Below are 17,146 nucleotides of genomic sequence, written 5' to 3' on the forward strand. Positions count from 1 at the left end.
ATAAAATAAAATAATCACTTCTAAGTTCTAAAATAGATTATGTATCATACACCAAGTTCAAGCTTAAATTTAATGTGAACTCAACCACCCTTTTCATACCTATGTTCCTATTTATACTTTTTTTTCCCAACCGTTTTCAGTGACAATTGAGTCTTCTCCACACTCCACATTGCCACTACACTTTCAATAAGATTTGATTATTATGTCTCAACCATCAAATGCAAAACATTGTTGTTTCTCTGGTTTGTTACACACCCTTCTTTGTGATGGAAATGGAAACTTTTCTGATCAAATCATAGAATCATATGAAACACAAAAAGTGCATCCAAAAAATAAGAGTGCAATGGCTAATGCAGCTTCTACACCAGGAGTGATAGCAAGGTTGATGGGGTTAGATTCAATGCCAAGTAATTCCAACTTGGAATTTAAAAAAACCATCCCAGATTCTGAAATTGTGGATTACATGTTGGAGTTTGATAATGCAAGCCAATCCAACCATCGCCGAGCGAAAATCTCGGCTTCATTCAGGGAGGTTTCTGAATTATTTCGGCACAAGAACCGCCGTGAAGTTCTTGTGCTGTGTCGGGATAGTGGAAGAGGAGATAGTAATGATGAAAAGAAGAGCAGGAAATTTTGCAAGCTGAAAAATGAGCCTAGAATTGTAAAAAATGGTTGTTCTTCAAAGGTTAGAAGAAGTTACAAAGATGCTAATTGCATTTACAGAAAGAGTGATTGTGGGTCATGGTCAAGCACTAAATTGAAAAATAAGCAGATTGAAGAACTCTTTGAATTAAAGCAAATGAAAAATATGAGAAAGCAATGGTCACAAAAGAAGATAGAGAGTGAATATAGCCCAGTTTCAATCCTAGACATCAATGACTATAAATACCTCTATGGACCTGATTTTCTAGGTATGTTTAAAATTAAATCTGTTTTTGTAGTTCTGATTTGATTGACATTTCCTCTGCTTTTGTAATTGATTTGTGTTAGTATGGATTCAGGGTTTATTATATGTTGTTTAGGTAATTTTGATTTAGATTTAGATGTAAGTAATAATTTTTTATTTTTGTCTAGATTTGTGGCGAATTCAAGTTTTATTTATTTATATATATAAAAAAATTTGAACACCTATATTATCATATTTCGTGTCATAACGCATTTTATCATTCTTAAATTTTAGTAATATTCTTATTTTAAATATTTATTTTACCATTAATTCAATAAAAAAAATGCTATTCTGATCTAAAAAATTATAGTTCGTCAACTTGTTTATGATAAAAATTAATTATGGATATTTTAAAAATTAAAAAAGCGAAATAAAAAAAAAACCCTTTACTTCCTTGATAAAATAAGTTGAAATTGCCCTAAATCCAAATAGCATTTCTTTTGAATAAAATAGCTGTCTATAAGTACTCTATTTAAGGATTTAAACATAATATTTTCTAAATCGTTTAGAAGTGATTTATTCATTAGAATTTCATATGGTTTTGCAAAACCCTCCCTTCCAAAACAATACTTCAAATTTTATTGCCGTTTACATTACTCCATGTTACTCAAACAAATAATAATTTTGTAGATTATTCAAACTCCTTAATGTCACCAACAATGTGGGAATCTTCAGAGAAAAAGTTGCTGGCTGATGAAATTGAAGATAGAGCAATGAAGAACAAAGGCTACTCCTCAGAATTAGAGATGAAGATTTGCAACTTAATTGAAAATGATATGAAAGACTTACATTTCACACAAAAGGGTATATGTGAGATTGAAAGGTTTGAGGAGATTTGTTTGGTATATGAGCATCACATTTTTAACTCTCTGCTGCATGAAATTGTGAATGAACTTGTAGAAACATTCTAGTTTAAAATTATAATCAATTGATGTGTAACAGTAATAGATAATTTAATTACTTTAACATGATAGGACTATGCTTTAGAGTTTAAGGTTTAGGGTTTTACTCATAACAGTTCTTTGTTTTTATTTTATTCTTATTACCTTAAATTGAATTAAACCACACATTTAAACTTTGGCATCACTAGACTTTATCAGATGATACACTTGCATATGGTGATGCCGTCCCCTAACGGAGCAAGTGAAATTTGGACTCAAGAATCGGCAACGACTCATCTACTGCCCGCCGGGTCTATAAAATTCTGGAACCTTGTTTTCATGCATTGCAACAGAGCCTCCCCAGAGAGTGTTAATGTGTTAACATAGACAACTATCCCACTAACTTTCAAAAACTTCATTAGGCTCTCGTAGTAATTGATGAGCCAAAATTGATATACTCGTATATTAGTAAGTGCACCAAATTACTCTAAGTAATACCACAGCGAGTGAATATCATTCTCACGTGAATTACTGGATTAAATCAAGTAATGTCTAATTGAATCTCTAATTAGATCAATCAAACATTGGCAAGAGAATTGTGAATCTTGAAGTAAAAACAAAGAATAATGAACAAGTGTGTTGAAGTTGAACGAGAGAAAGCTTATGGATTTAGAAAAGTAACTAATAAGTAAGATATTAAAGGCTTCGAAGATGTTTAACTTTTAGAAAAAAGTAATGTTTATGTTTTTTTTACTTTGACTTCTGCAAAAATAATTTTACAGTAAATCATTTATAATCAAATTCCCATTCCTTGACAATTTAATTTTTCTTTAACTTAATTAATTGTCAATTTTTTGGTCAACTAATTAAGAGGAGAGGTTAAGCACGGTTTCGATTTAAAGCTACACAACTTTTAAAATATTATTCCTTGAAAATCATGAGAAAGAATTTTAAACTAATTTCGATATTAAATTTTTCAAAGTAATAACAGAATTCAAGACAAAATTAGAATATTTTTCAATACTTTTAACCATTAAAGATGAAGAACGAGACTCAATCTTAAAAAAGTAGAAAAACATGAATCAAAATAAAAAAATACTTACATTATTAATCTATAAAATTAAACAGAGCTCTTAACATTTGACAAAAGAAGGTTTAGTTACTCATGGTAAAAAAGAAAATAACCTAAGACTAATGAGGTGATGGATGGATCCAGACATCCAGTTATTGTTGGATGATCCGTTGATTCCTCTCTTTGAACCTTGTTCACTTATTTATATTCTAACTTCCTAACTATTGAAATTCAAAAACTAATCCTATCTTCTTATCCCTAACTATTGAAATTAAAAAACTAATCCTACCTTCTTATCTTATCTCCGAAGAATAAGATAACAACTTATTCAAATTCAAAACAATAATTCAAATCAATTTAAACTAAATCCTAACAACCAAATTTTATCTTTCTAGAAAAAATTAATGCTAACTAATTATTTAAATCTTGAATTTTCAGTTGAATTTAGAGCTTCATGGGAGTGGACTATGATCTTGGCACTAGGCTTGATCTACTGACACTGGGTTTTGAGGAATTCTAGGCCACTGGAAGTTGAAAATTCACTTCGAAGCCAAACTTTGGGATTGAACACTGGGTGCCCAGAATGTTGGAGTTGGGTGGTGCTAGGTGTCACCTCTGGGAGTTGGGCACCAGCCCATTTTGGGTCATTCTAGGCACAAAGGCGCCAGGCTTGGAAGGCAAGGAGTTGGGCGTCCATGGCGCTGGGCTTGGGATCAAGGGCGTCGAGCTTGTAGCAAAGGCGTTGGGCTTGGAGGCCTGAAGTTGGGCACCTATTTATGGCGCTGGGCTTGGCAGTTTGAAGCCTGGCGCTAGCCTTATGCTTCTTTTCTGGAAGTATATTTATATTTTTTTATAATTTTTATTCTAATTTACTTAAACATGTCTTGAAAACACAATCATTCTAAAGCAACTCTAAAGATATGATTTGTCATAAAAATTTTACTAAAAACATAAGAATTTTGATTCAAACCTAAGAAAACTATTCAAAAAAAAAAAAAATGTAAAAACAACTAAGGATACCTAGACATCGGTAATTTTAATAGTTAACTTTTGTCATCATTAACTTTCAAAAACTTTTTATATTTTTGTCCAAAAAAATTTTTTTTTCTTTATATATTGATAATTATAATCAATGTAGAGTAAATATCTAATTCAATCCTTATCTATTTTTTTAAAGGATTAGGCGATCCCTGTCCAAAAAAGGGGACATCTCGCCTCTAATAAAATTATTTTGGGACAAGACGATCTTCTATTAAAAACTCTATTAAATAATGATGAAAAATAATTTTGTGGGGTTTAAAACCCCAAAAAGTTCTATTATTGCACAATTGAAGTATTAGAGGTAAAAGTTATAACTTATAACAATGTTGATAAAGAAGATGGTGGTAGTAATGATAAAAATTGGTTCTATTATTGAAAAGAACTTTCTAAAGTTTAAAACTCTCACAAATTATAACGATATTAATTTCTATTACTATTCAACAAATTTTTTAACAAAAAAATCATATTATCCCAAAATAATTTTATAAAAAAAAAATGAAGATTCTCTTTATAAAAAAAAACAATCAAACAATCAATCCAACTAAAAAACACAAGAAAATAGACTTCACCTGTCCAAAACAAAAGAAGCTTAAAAACTCAGATAAGTTAGTTTAAAATACCACCAAAAATGAGATATTCATCATAAAATCTTTGAACTTATGGGAATATGATCTCATAATGCCCAAAAAAAAAAGGTCTCCGACAAGCAGCAGAGTATCCAACACAATAAAACAGCATAAATATCATTTCATTCATATTAGCTTAGATAACCAGAAATAATTTTGCATTAGTGCTTTGACTTGTAACTCTTGCACCAAATATATATATAAACCCCAAAAAGCATTATTTCATTTACTTGTCAATTGTGACCACTCTTAATTCTTTCTTTTCTGAAAATATATATAGATCAAACGATAATATTATACTATGTGATGAATATTCTTAACATTTCTGTGTTTTATTTACATCATAACTATTCAACAATATTTTTATGTTAGCTATCGAAAGCTTAATACAATCTTCTTCTTTTATTTGGACGCAAAACAGATTATGTTAAAAAATGCAACAAATTTGACATAGAAAGAGTTACAACATTACTACTATAAGCATCACAAATTCACAACTTGTTAGTGAATCCAGTAAACCTAAGCTTATTTTCTTTATATTTAAGCTGAAGTCAACAATTTTTCAAATAACTTTCTTTTCTTCTTTTGTGTTTGGGTCTTGCACAAGTATTTTGCAATTGAATGTAATCATCATTCGAGTTTATATCCACATTATGTGTCACCCTTCTGAGATTGACTTAAACAAATGAAAACTACTTTTGCTATTATTGGATACTTTAGTTCCATATGTGAGTCACAAACATTGTAAATTATATATACATTTTTATAAATGACAAGTAACTAAACACGCTTATCGATCCTTCTAGTGACGTTGGAAAGACCCTTTTACTAACATCCCAAAGAGCACAGAAGTCATAAGAGCATGTAAAACGAATATTGCAACCTACTAGAGAGTGGCGATATTGTTTTAATTTTTTTTTAGTTGCCCGTGATATTTTTCAGTTCAACAGATTAAAGATTATTCTATCGTGGATCTGATTTTTATTTAAATATTTGTTGTTAGCTAATAAATTATTGTATACACGATGAAATTTGAACTCTTAATGTTTATTTAATTGAATAAATGAACTAAACACTCAACCAACTCAAGTTGATTGATATTGTTTTAAATTTAATGAGGTGGGTTAATCTGTTTTTATAATAGGCCGATTGGGTTGTTGAGGCACTTTCTTGGCCCATAAATGTTGAGGAAAATTTTTTGGTCCGATAGAAAATGGGTTAGATTGCTTGAAAAATTGAAACAAAAAATGGTAACGGCTTAAAGTTTTGGTGTAAACTAATTTGGGTTAGTACAGTGATTAATTCACTAATTTATTTAAATAAATATTAAAAATTTTAATTTTATTTGTACATATAATAATTTATTAGCTAACAATAAATTCTTAAATAAATTTTAAATTTGCAACAGGTTAATTTTTAATTTGTAAGAATAAAAAATACAGTGAAAAAAAAATTGGTACATGTCCAGTCAAAGTCGTACACTTTAATTTGGCCATTGCCACCGTATAGTCACCATGGACATCGACTGATCTACAAAATTTAAGAAATGGGGAAATAACATCTTAACGTGAATTCAAAGTATATAAAAATATCAAAGTATATAGAATTAAAAATTCATATGTTGTTAGAAAGAAGAAGGAATCAAATGTGATAAACTGATAATAAACACAAACTTACATGCAAAGTAAAAAATCTCTGGAAACAATGATTTAATAACAAAGTAAACAATACTTCACAAAATTTTAAAGTATTACAAAGTTTCAAATAACCTTCGCAAAAATCCGAAGGTTTGTAACAATCAAATTGACAAGAAAAAAAAATTAACTTTGCAGAAAAGTAACAGATTTTTTTTAAAATAAATAAAATAAATATTTTAAGGGTTACGTACGATTTTGGTCCTTAAGATATAGGCTGAAAATTTTTTTTGTCTCCAACTTTTTTTTTTTGCAAACAAAAATAGGTAATTTGTAGAGTTTTTATCGATTTTCATAAACTTATTTATCTCGTTTACATTGTAAATGAAATTAGTATAGCCGTATCTCGTTTACACTGTAAAGGAGATAAGACACAACTTCACCTACACGTATCACATTTGTACACATGTTATGTCACGGGTCTTATCCCGTTTACAGTGTAAACAAGATACGGCTATACTTATTTCGTTTATACTATAAACAAGATAAGACCGGAACACGCCTATAAATAAAACTCATTCACAGTGCCCCCCTCACTCCCTCTCCATCGTCCTTAACCCTCATTTCTCTCTTTCTCACACGTTTTCTTGATATTTCTGAGTTACCTGAACATTATGGCGCGCAAACGCATGGAATCCTGATATCAACCGCCTGAACGGTAGTTGGTACATTGCGAGAGTGATCGACTTCGAGGTTAGTGTTATTTTCGTGGTTTAACTTAATAAGCGTATGTGATTATAGTTAGGGTACTTTTATAGATTTAGTGTTTTAACACATGAGTAGGATGGATTATAGTTAGATAACTCAAAAAATATCCGAGATTATGTCGTAGGGCGATACAGAGACTCCAAGGACAACTATCAGTAGATCACCAACAACACACATGGTACTTTTTAACCGATCTGATTCCACAACTCGATACTCAGCACTTCTCCGAATGTTGTAATTCTTCACGCCTTACAGTATAGCCTCTCTGCTTCTGAATCTATGACCAACCCTAAACTCCACACTACTATCAGTGTTGTAATCATTCGCCCCCATATTGGAAAATGAAGTTACCTTTGCGTCCCAATCCAATGTATGGTCGTGGCTGAGTACAATTGATAACTCAGGAATTGGTTGCGGAGCAAGCGAAAGGTATCGAACTGATCCACCAATGGAAGTCTCTGGTATGAACTCATCCTCGTCATCATCCTAAGAGGACCCACTTTCATGGCTATTGGCAATGTACTCTTTGTCGGACTCCTCATTGTCAACGTCCATGTCTACCACTGGACTAGCACAGTGCAAAGGTCGTGGTGCAAGAGGCGGGTCATCTGTACAAAGTTCGAGCTGTCAAAACCACCGCCACCAACATCACGAACCTCCCCAGAAAGCTCCATCACTTGTTCAACCATAATTCTTCCGTGCACATCAAACATTAGGCGGACATGCTCATCGCCATCGAGTCAGAACAGACGAAACCGAAATACACCATTCCCCATCGATACTAGCATTCTATACCCAACTCTTCCAATCTCCTTTCTCTCCCCACCACTAACGTGTGTCAATATCAAACTCTTTAACTCGGACAATGAATTTGCTCTCCGAGTTTATAGCAGCGCAGAATTCTCACACTCAAATATAACTCTGCTGTCACTATTTTTCATTTGACAGTTAGAATACATTATCACTACAAAGAAACCACTACCACTAGACATTTTTACCAAATTTTTTTTTATGAAAAATGGAAGAGAAGAAGGATTGAGAGTTTTGTGAAAGAATACCAACAGTTGAAAGATCCTTTTATAGTTAATTGATTTTTGTCATACTATATCTCATTTACACTGTCAACATTTTAAGTCACCTTGTATCTCGTTTACAGTGTAAACGAAATAAGTATAATTATATCTGTTTACACTGTAAACGAGATCTGTAAACTCCGCTTTTTTCCACGTAACACGTGTATAAACATAATACGTGTAGGTAGGTTTGTGTTTTATCTCGTTTATAGTGTAAACGAGATACGGATATACTTATTTTGTTCTATAAACAAGATAAGTTAGTTTACGAAACTTGGTAAAAACTTTATAAATTACTTATTTTTGTAATTAAAATATTTATTTTATTTATTTAAAAAAAACCGAAAAGTAGCATGTAGAAGTTTAAAAATTGAAAGGTAAAATATGAAAAGAACCCTACCCAAAATTTAACTTAGAACAAAACACGATAAGTCGTTAGTATATATGAGTTTTTTTGAACTTTTCTTATACAATATTATAACACATTAAAAAAATTTGATAACCATATTAACTTACTCTTATTTTATTTAACTAAATACCCAGGACCATAATATGTACACGTTCATAAATAAAATAAAGTGTTTGCTTCGGTACGATGATGAATTCATACGTACCGGTACGATAAAATTGTGGACAAATTAAAACACGACAGGTGAATTATATTTTCTACGTCGGTAATTAATTTTTTTTAAATATATATCATATCAATACTTTTATTAAATCACCCTTATAATTTAATAAAAAAATATTTTTTATTTAATTTTATAAAAAGACTTAAATATCTTTTTTTTATATTAGAAAAAAACTACCCTAATCCTTTTAATTTAATCAAAATACAAATTGCTTTAGTTTTAAAATTTTAAATTTGAATCAATTTAAAAATCAGAACCAAAACACATTTCATTATTCATATACACTAAAAGATTTCTTCGTTTCTCATGAGCCTTAATCTAATCTCTCCTACCTCCATTTATACTAAAAAAAAGAACACATCTATAAAATTGTTCTTCATCATTGTATACCAGTCTACTAATAAAGAGCAACCTCATCCCTAATCCCCTACCCGGACAGCAGTAGTCTATCCTCACCTTCTTCCTTCCTCGTCGCCACACTCCCTCTCCGTCAGTCTTCATGCAGTAGCACCAGCAGCCGCCTTGTCGTTCTCTGTTGCTCTCCTCTCCGTTTGGACAAAGAAGAAGAAGAACCCAGTTCCTCCAGTAATGACTTATTCTCACGGCACCATCGGCTCCGTCGCCGCTACAGCTCACGGTATCGCTCTCGTCGTTTATTTGCATTTCTTTGCCAATATCATCCAAGTTCCTTAGCAAAGAATTTTTCTCTATTAATTTGTCAAATTATTTCTCAATTTCTTCGTACAACCTCTGCAAAATATTGAATTGCAAAATAATTTCTCATTTTGTCATTGTACTTGAATTATTTTTGTAGGATTACAAGTGTTCATAACACGCAGCGGAAGTAATAAAGTAATCCTATTGATCTATTTTGTGCTTAAAACTTTATTAAAATAAGATGGGTTAGATGCCAATACCTGAGTACCCTAGTGAATGAAAACTTTCTCCTTCGATAGTACGAAGGTACTATGTGTATCCACACCGAGACTGATCCTTGTTGTCAACTCCTTGACCAATAGATTTAACTGAGAAATTTCTTGCAACTCCTTGCACCAGCAATTCTTCACTAAGAATTGGAATATTTGTGTATGTGGAGGTAAAGGAAAAACTTGTGTGTTTTTTCTTTTATCATATACACATATATATAGTATGAGATTGGTGACTGATTTGTGAATCAAATTACAATTTAATTTGAAACAGAATCAGTTGGGATCTTATCCATATTTAAAACTCATCATAGAATAAATAATTAATTATTTAATATTCTCAATTATCATATTATTATATTCATGGTGCTAGCAAGGAATATAATAATATTCCATTTGAATTAATATAATTATTTATTTGATCTAATCAAAATAATAATTAAATGATTATTTACCAAGGATTAGAACACTCGTTAGTGTGTGACCCCATAGGTTCAATACTAAGCGGGTAGTAAATTAGTCATACTAAATTTACTAATCAAGGTTGGAGTCTAGCAACGCTCCTTGACGACCCGATAGTATGAAGTAATAATATTTTTACTAAGAACCCAAGATGAACAAAAAATACAACTCCTTCCATCTTTTCAGCTCTTGGCTAACTTTTAGAGTACGGTTTAATTGTCAAACTCTAACTTGTTACCATTATTATAATGAATTATGAATGACTTAAGAAACTCATTTCTTAATTCATTCAAACCCCTTGGCCAAGGCATTGTTTATTCCATTCATTATAATCGTAGAGCTCAAACTCATTACCATAGTTGATGGATTCCATTTTGACTAATCATTAATTCTACAAGTATTTAAATCATACCCAATGTCCATTCAACTAACACCGTAGGGTGTTAGGTGTCCGGAATCAAAGTATAACAAATACATTGTCAATTACTATGATAGTCGCAGGTCAAAGGAAAATTCTAATATTATGTTCATCATAAGAATATCCTATTGACAAATATACGGTAACTATAACCATTAGGAATTCTTAGAGTGAGTCAGTTCAATGGTTATATCTCTATATATACCATTTATATATATAATTTAATAAATGAGATCTATTAATCTTCATCCAATGAAGACTATTATATATATATTAATCTATCCGAATCACTAATGTCCCATTTTTAGTGATTCTACGATTAAGAACAATTTAAATTAAAAGTACTCAAAAAAACGTATATCTCATTATTACGATCTCTATCGTAATTATTCGTTTCTAATTTTAATTAAGGACACTATCATAAATTATAAAAGTTTATTCTTATAAAAAGAAATAATAATAATAATAATTCACAATAGTATTTTGTTGGACATACACACTTATCTCCAACAATTTTCATTTTGGTAATTCACTAATTCAGTTGGTTTGTTACTAATATTTCAAATTGTTTTCTTTGAAAATTGCGATCAAATCTGGATGATTTGCTTAAGTTTATTTTGACTTTGATTAGAATTTATTTAGGTCAAAATCATATCCACGTTGTTGATATTATAGGTTGTGTACATGTGTTTAAGTTTCCAAACAATCCTAGTTATTGGTAATGGTTCTAGCTGTGTTTTTGTGAGAAGTACTTAGTAATAAAGCATGAGCAATCTGCATTGGCTCAATGCTTATGCCTGAATTATGAACAGGCTTCACTGATATGATAAGTAAACTGTTCTAAAATTATTATTAGTTTATTACTTTTAAATGCTGAAAGAAAATTTTTTAATTTACTGTTGACTTATTTATACTAATTAAAAGGAATAAAGTGTCAAATTACTTATTAATGTTGAAGCCTAATATTATATATGTTGATTTAAGTACCTACAAAATTTAAAACAACATCAAATGCAAATGGAAACGGATTATTTCAGAATAAATGGAATTAATGGCAAGGCTGTTTGTGTGGGATTTGACAATTATGTTGGGACTGATTCGGAAAGAACGAAAATGGATATTTGTATTGATGACGGAAGTGGGTCCAAAAGAAATGAGGTACGTATGCAAGGTTGGAAATGTGGGGGTCTGGGCTTTAATAATCAAGCGGCCCAAGTACAAGGCACCAAGCCTTGTCTCCTGATGGATCATAGAGGAACTGGGCTGGCTGAGAAGAAACGAATGGGTTGTGCGGTTGGACCACAAGAGACCAGATAGATGGATGGGTCGGGTCAGGAACACATCGGGTGCGCCGGGTCGGATCATGTGGAACGGGCTGTGACCGCTGCTGGACTTTGCGACATGAGCTGCTCACTGCAGCGCTTTCCATTCGCTGCTCACGCCGCCTTGAAGGAAAGCTCCATGCGTCCCCTTGAGCTGACGGGTCTGGACTCAGCTATGCGTCCCTCTGTGCTATCGGCGTGGTGGAGAGCCGGTCAGCGAAGGTGAATGAAAATCGCCATGACCAAGGTGAGGCAGGGGAGGAGTCGGATGGAAGAGGGGTGGACCACGAGAATCAGGGAAGTGACAGGGTGCAATTCCAGAAGGACAAGAGTAATGCTGCGAAGATCGTAGAGAAGGATAAAGCTGCGAAAAATAAAGAGGTGGAAGGCAAAGACACAGAGGAGGTAGGATCTAATGCGGAAGAGGAAGAAACAAATCAGAACGCTGATCAGAGACGCCTGCAGGAAGATCATTTAGCCAAAAATACAGAAACATGGAAGTTAGTTATGGAGTCTGGTGCAGTTTTTTATGATGAAGAAGAAGATCTAATGGCAATTTTACAAAGTCAGAATGAAGCTCTGGCAACGAAAAGAAAAATGGCAAAACAAAAGCAGAAAGCAAGAAGGTGTAGGCCCAAACAACATAAAAAAGTGTGTAATATTTCATTTAAATGATTTATAGTTGTTGGAATATTAGAGGTTTAGGAGGAGATGGAAAATTGAGTATGGTGAAAGAGTTGAAAAAGAAGTTTAAATTGAATATGCTAGGATTAATTGAAACTAAGAGGGAGGTAGTGACTAAATTTGATGTTGGTTGACTGTGGGGTTGTGACATAGTGGGATGGGAATATGTCGAATCAGTAGGAGCCTCTGGCGGTTTATTATTAATGTGGGATGATTTGCTGTTTAAACGATTGAACTGCTATAAAGGAGATAGTTGGCTTTGCGTGCAAGGCGTGCTGACAAAAAATAACTTTAACTGTGCATTCTGTTTGGTGTTTGGCGCACATGTTTGGAATGAGAAACTGATGATGTGGGAGGAGTTGTGCTATATTGTGGGTCTGTGTCAAGTTCCGTTTTGCTTTATGGGAGACTTTAATGAAATACTAAAGTTGGAGGAAAGAAAAGACGCAGCTAGTTTATCGGCTTCTGCAGAAGACTTTAAAGAATGGGTGCAAGATTTACAGCTAGTGGATCTACCGCTTACTGATTGGAAATTCACATGGTTTTGAGGTTGTTCTTGTAGCCAAATAGATAGGGTTCTTGTCAGTTTGGAGTGGCTTGAGGAGTTCCCATATACTCGTTTGAGAGGAGGACCTAGGGGGCTATCAGATCATTGCCCGTTGATTCTAGAAGATGCGAGACTTAGTGCTGGTCCAAGACCGTTCCGAAGCTTAGACTCCTGGTTCACACATGAAGGGTTTCTGAGGATGGTAAAGGATGAGTGGAGGAACTTGGGTGATGAACAGTTTACTAGTAAGCTGAAGGCGTTGATGGTTCCGCTGAGGAGATGGCACAAGGACAATTTCGGGGACATTGACAACAGGATAAAGAAATTCGAGGAAGAAATTAAGAAGATTGATGATGTGGTTAGTGCTGGTAGTCATGATGGAACATTGGAGGCTAGAAGGAAGGCTCTTGTGACTTGCTGTGCGAAGTGGTATGCCAGAAAGGAGATTCATTGGAAGCAGCTGTCCCGATCTCAACATGCTAGGGACATGGACAAGAACACCAGATACTTCCATAATATAGCATCGGCTAGAAGAAGGAACAACATAATCGAGTCCCTGGTAATTAATGGCAGAGTAGTGAAGAACCAGGCCAGAATAAAAGTTGAAATTACAGGATACTATAAAGACCTATATCGACAGGAGTTCTATCCAAGGGTTGGAATCCGTGATAGGTTGGTAAGGCAGATTACTGAAGAGGAAGCAGAAGAGCTAGAGGTGATACCATCACCTGAGGAAGTTCGAGAGGCAGTTTGAGATTGTGGGTCCAGTAAAGCGCCAGGTATTGATGGCTACAATATGAACTTCATAAAGAAATATTGGGGTGAGATTGACCAAGAGTTTACCGCAGCTATTTTGGATTTTTTCCAAAGTGCGAAGCTACCAACGGATGCCAACGTAACACGGGTGGCGCTAGCTCCAAAATTTGTGGGAGCTAAGGAAATTAAAGATTTAAGGCCAATTAGCATGGTTGGTTGTGTCTACAAGGTGATATCCAAAATCTTGGTGAGGAGAATGCGGTCAGTAATGCCAGGTTTAGTGGGAGAGACGCAGTCTGCATTTGTCAAGGGTCGCAAGATACATGATGGTGCGCTCATTGCTTGTAAGACGGTCCAATGGCTGAAGTCGCGTAAGAAGCAGGCGGCAATTATCAAACTAGACTTTTAGAAAGCTTACGACAGTGTGAGATTGAGTTTTGTGGATGAGGTGCTCCAAAAAATGGGTTTTGGCATTCGGTGGAGGGCATGGGTGAAGGAATGTGTGACCATAGCATCTATGTCAGTGTTGATTAATGGATCACCAACCAAGCCGTTCAGGATGGAGAGAGGACTGAGACAAGGAGATCTGCTGTCTCCTTTTCTGTTCGTTCTGGTTGTCGACGTCTTGCATAGGATGGTGGGTGAGGCAATCAGGAATGGGCGCATCTCTCCACTGTTGGTGGGTAGGGACAACATAGAATTGTCGCATCTCCAATTTGCGGATGACACAATTTTATTTTGCCCACAGGATACATAAACAATACTGAACTATAAGAGGCTTTTACGTTGCTTCGAGTGGATGTCTGGCCTGAGTATCAACTTCGAGAAGTCAAATCTGATTTCGGTTAACTGTGAGAAGGACTGGGTGACGAATATGTGTGGTTTGTTGGGTTGCGCCGAAGCTACTTTACCAGTTAGGTATTTAGGAATTTCGTTAGGTGCAAACCCACGGTTGGTGAAGACATGGAAACCGATCATAGATAAGGTGGAAGATAAGCTCAGTTTGTGGAAAGCTAAGTCCCTCAACAAAGCTGGTAAGCTGGTTCTCATAAAATCCATACTGAATAGTCTGCCGGTTTACTACCTAAGCTTGTACAAAATGCCAAAAGCGGTTGTAGACAAGATTATCGGGCTGCAGAGAAGGTTTTTATGGAGTAAGGAAGATGGGGAAAACGGTATACCACTTGTGAAATGGGAGATGGTGCAAGCTTCGAAAAAGTTAGGCGGCTTGGGGGTGGAAGATGCGTTGATAAGAAATACGGGCTTCTGTTCAAGTGGTGGTGGCGTTTCTCGAAGGAAGACTGTCCGCTGTGAAAGAAGGTTGTCTGTTCTTGTAATCTCTTGAATCCTTCTGTAATGTCAAAACAGTCATTACCTGCAAGAGGAGGGCCGTGGAAAAATATTTGTCAGCTTAATTTTAAAGGGCAACATGGGAGAGATATGATGATTAGTGGTTTGGCTATGGAGGTGGGAAATGGTAGACTTATTCATTTCTGGGAGGATGATTGGCTACAAGGTGGTCCGTTGAAAGATAGTTTTCCGAGACTCTTCTCTGCTTCAAATCAACAAGGATCTATGGTAGGAATTGTGGGTTCTAGGATGGGATAGAGTGGGTGTGGAACTTTCAGTGGAGGAGAGAGTTATTCCAATGGGAACTTGAGTTGCTCAATCAACTACATGACCGATTGCGAGTAGTAAGAATGTCGCCTAGTAAAGAGGATACAATTGTATGAAAATTTGATAAAACAAGTATCTATTTTACTAATTCTTTTGTGCAGGTGCTGCAGAAAGAGACTCTCCCAGAAGACATCACAAGCTATAGCTTCACTAGTGCCATTTGGAGAGGATTGGTTCCTCCAAGAGTAGAGCTTTTTGCGTGGTTTGTCCTAATAGGCAGGATCAACACTAAAGGAGACTGAATAGGCTAGGAATCATACGACATAGCGATACGATTTGTGTGTTGTGTAAAAAAGAAATAGAGTTTGTGCACCATTTGTTTCTAGGTTGTGAATTTACTTGGTAGGTGTGGTGCGCTTGGTTGACGGGTGCAGGCAGAGCTTGGGCTATTCCGGGAACTTTTAAAGAACTGTTTGAGAGTTGGATGGAAGTGCCTGGTCGTAGTTCTGAGAGAAAGAAGTGGCAGATAGGATTCTTTGCGGTTATCTGGAACATTTGGTTAGAACATAATAGCAGAATCTTCCAGAAATTGGAGACAGGTGTTGATGGAGTCAAGAATAAGTCGTTTCTGAGTTATAAGGAATGGTGTGGCGTTGATCCGTTTGGTTGTTGATGACAATGCCGGAGATGACAACGGATTCTACCCCAGAGTTATGTCTCCTTATTTTGGTTTCTGTATTTTTACCTTTTCATGTTTGCTCCATTCTAATATGTTGAGCCCACTTTCTTCAAAAAAAAAGTACCTACAAAATTTTATACTCAGAACAACAAAAGCTTAATCTATAGTATCAAATGAAGTTCATGATTGGAACATTTAGTTTAACAAAAGCTTGTGCATCCAATTTAGCAAAATTGGAACATTTTATATTCACAAATCAGCATACTACTTATGATTGTACTACTTATTTATGCATTATTTATGGATTTTAACTTTGGTCATTTGCCACGTTTCATGCCTAATCATTTAATTACTTCTATTTTTGATAAAAATTTCTGGTTGTCTATATTTTTGTTATGGTATATATGTACATAGATAGTCACCAAAAAATATATGTACATAGATACATGTTTTATCATTAGTATGTATCTGTTGGAAAACTTATGAGATTATATTTGCTGAAGTTTTGAAATTGATGTGATAATTTGTTGAGTTTTATGATCCAGCTGCTAGGCAAATATTTTTAAACAGGAAAAATTTAAAACTATATAATTTGAGATGGTTAAAGATAAGCGTGCTATATTTATTTCTCGTTTTCTGTGAAGTGCAAAGTGGCAGACTGCGACAGAGACTGGGTCTAAGGTATTGAATAAAAATGTCAATGACACCCTTCACAATCTCCAGTTCCCAGTGTGATGGTAGCTCCTTACTATCATGTAAATATAGAGTACATGTAATAAAAATAAAAGGATTTGATTCCAAAATTGCATAATTGAAAGGTATTGGCGTAATGCATAATTGCATATCCATGTAAATAGTTTATGATTTTATGTATTTTAAAAAAATATATATAATAATAATAAAAGAGAGTTGCTATTATATATCAATTTAAGGTGAATTTATATTAAATATAAATTCAATCTAATTATTGACAATCTTATTAGTGTTATAATCAAAATGAATCACACAGATTTTATTTTTAAATAAATTATATATTCAATTAAAATCAATGTTATATATAAA

General features: G+C 34.0%; 1 protein-coding gene across 1 annotated transcript; it reads left to right on the forward strand.

The window, feature by feature from the left end:
* The first annotated feature begins 202 nt into the window (after positions 1-202).
* LOC107626941 (uncharacterized) lies at positions 203-1,857 on the forward strand. Its single transcript, XM_016329825.3, has 2 exons — positions 203-911; positions 1,577-1,857. The coding sequence occupies exons 1-2, from the start codon at positions 203-205 to the stop codon at positions 1,855-1,857; spliced, it is 990 nt and encodes a 329-aa protein (XP_016185311.2).
* The last annotated feature ends 15,289 nt before the right edge of the window (positions 1,858-17,146 follow it).

This window comes from Arachis ipaensis, chromosome B2 (assembly GCF_059453495.1).
Source record: "Arachis ipaensis isolate K30076 ecotype BB chromosome B2, ASM5945349v1, whole genome shotgun sequence".
In the NCBI taxonomy this organism is placed as follows: Eukaryota; Viridiplantae; Streptophyta; class Magnoliopsida; order Fabales; family Fabaceae; genus Arachis; species Arachis ipaensis.

Excerpts from the sequence above, each read along its gene's own strand:
- LOC107626941 (XM_016329825.3), top strand. The coding sequence starts at position 203 with ATGTCTCAACCATCAAATGCAAAACATTGTTGTTTCTCTGGTTTGTTA. Across the intron at positions 912-1,576 it reads CTATGGACCTGATTTTCTAG|ATTATTCAAACTCCTTAATG; the intron begins GTATGTTTAAAA and ends ATAATTTTGTAG.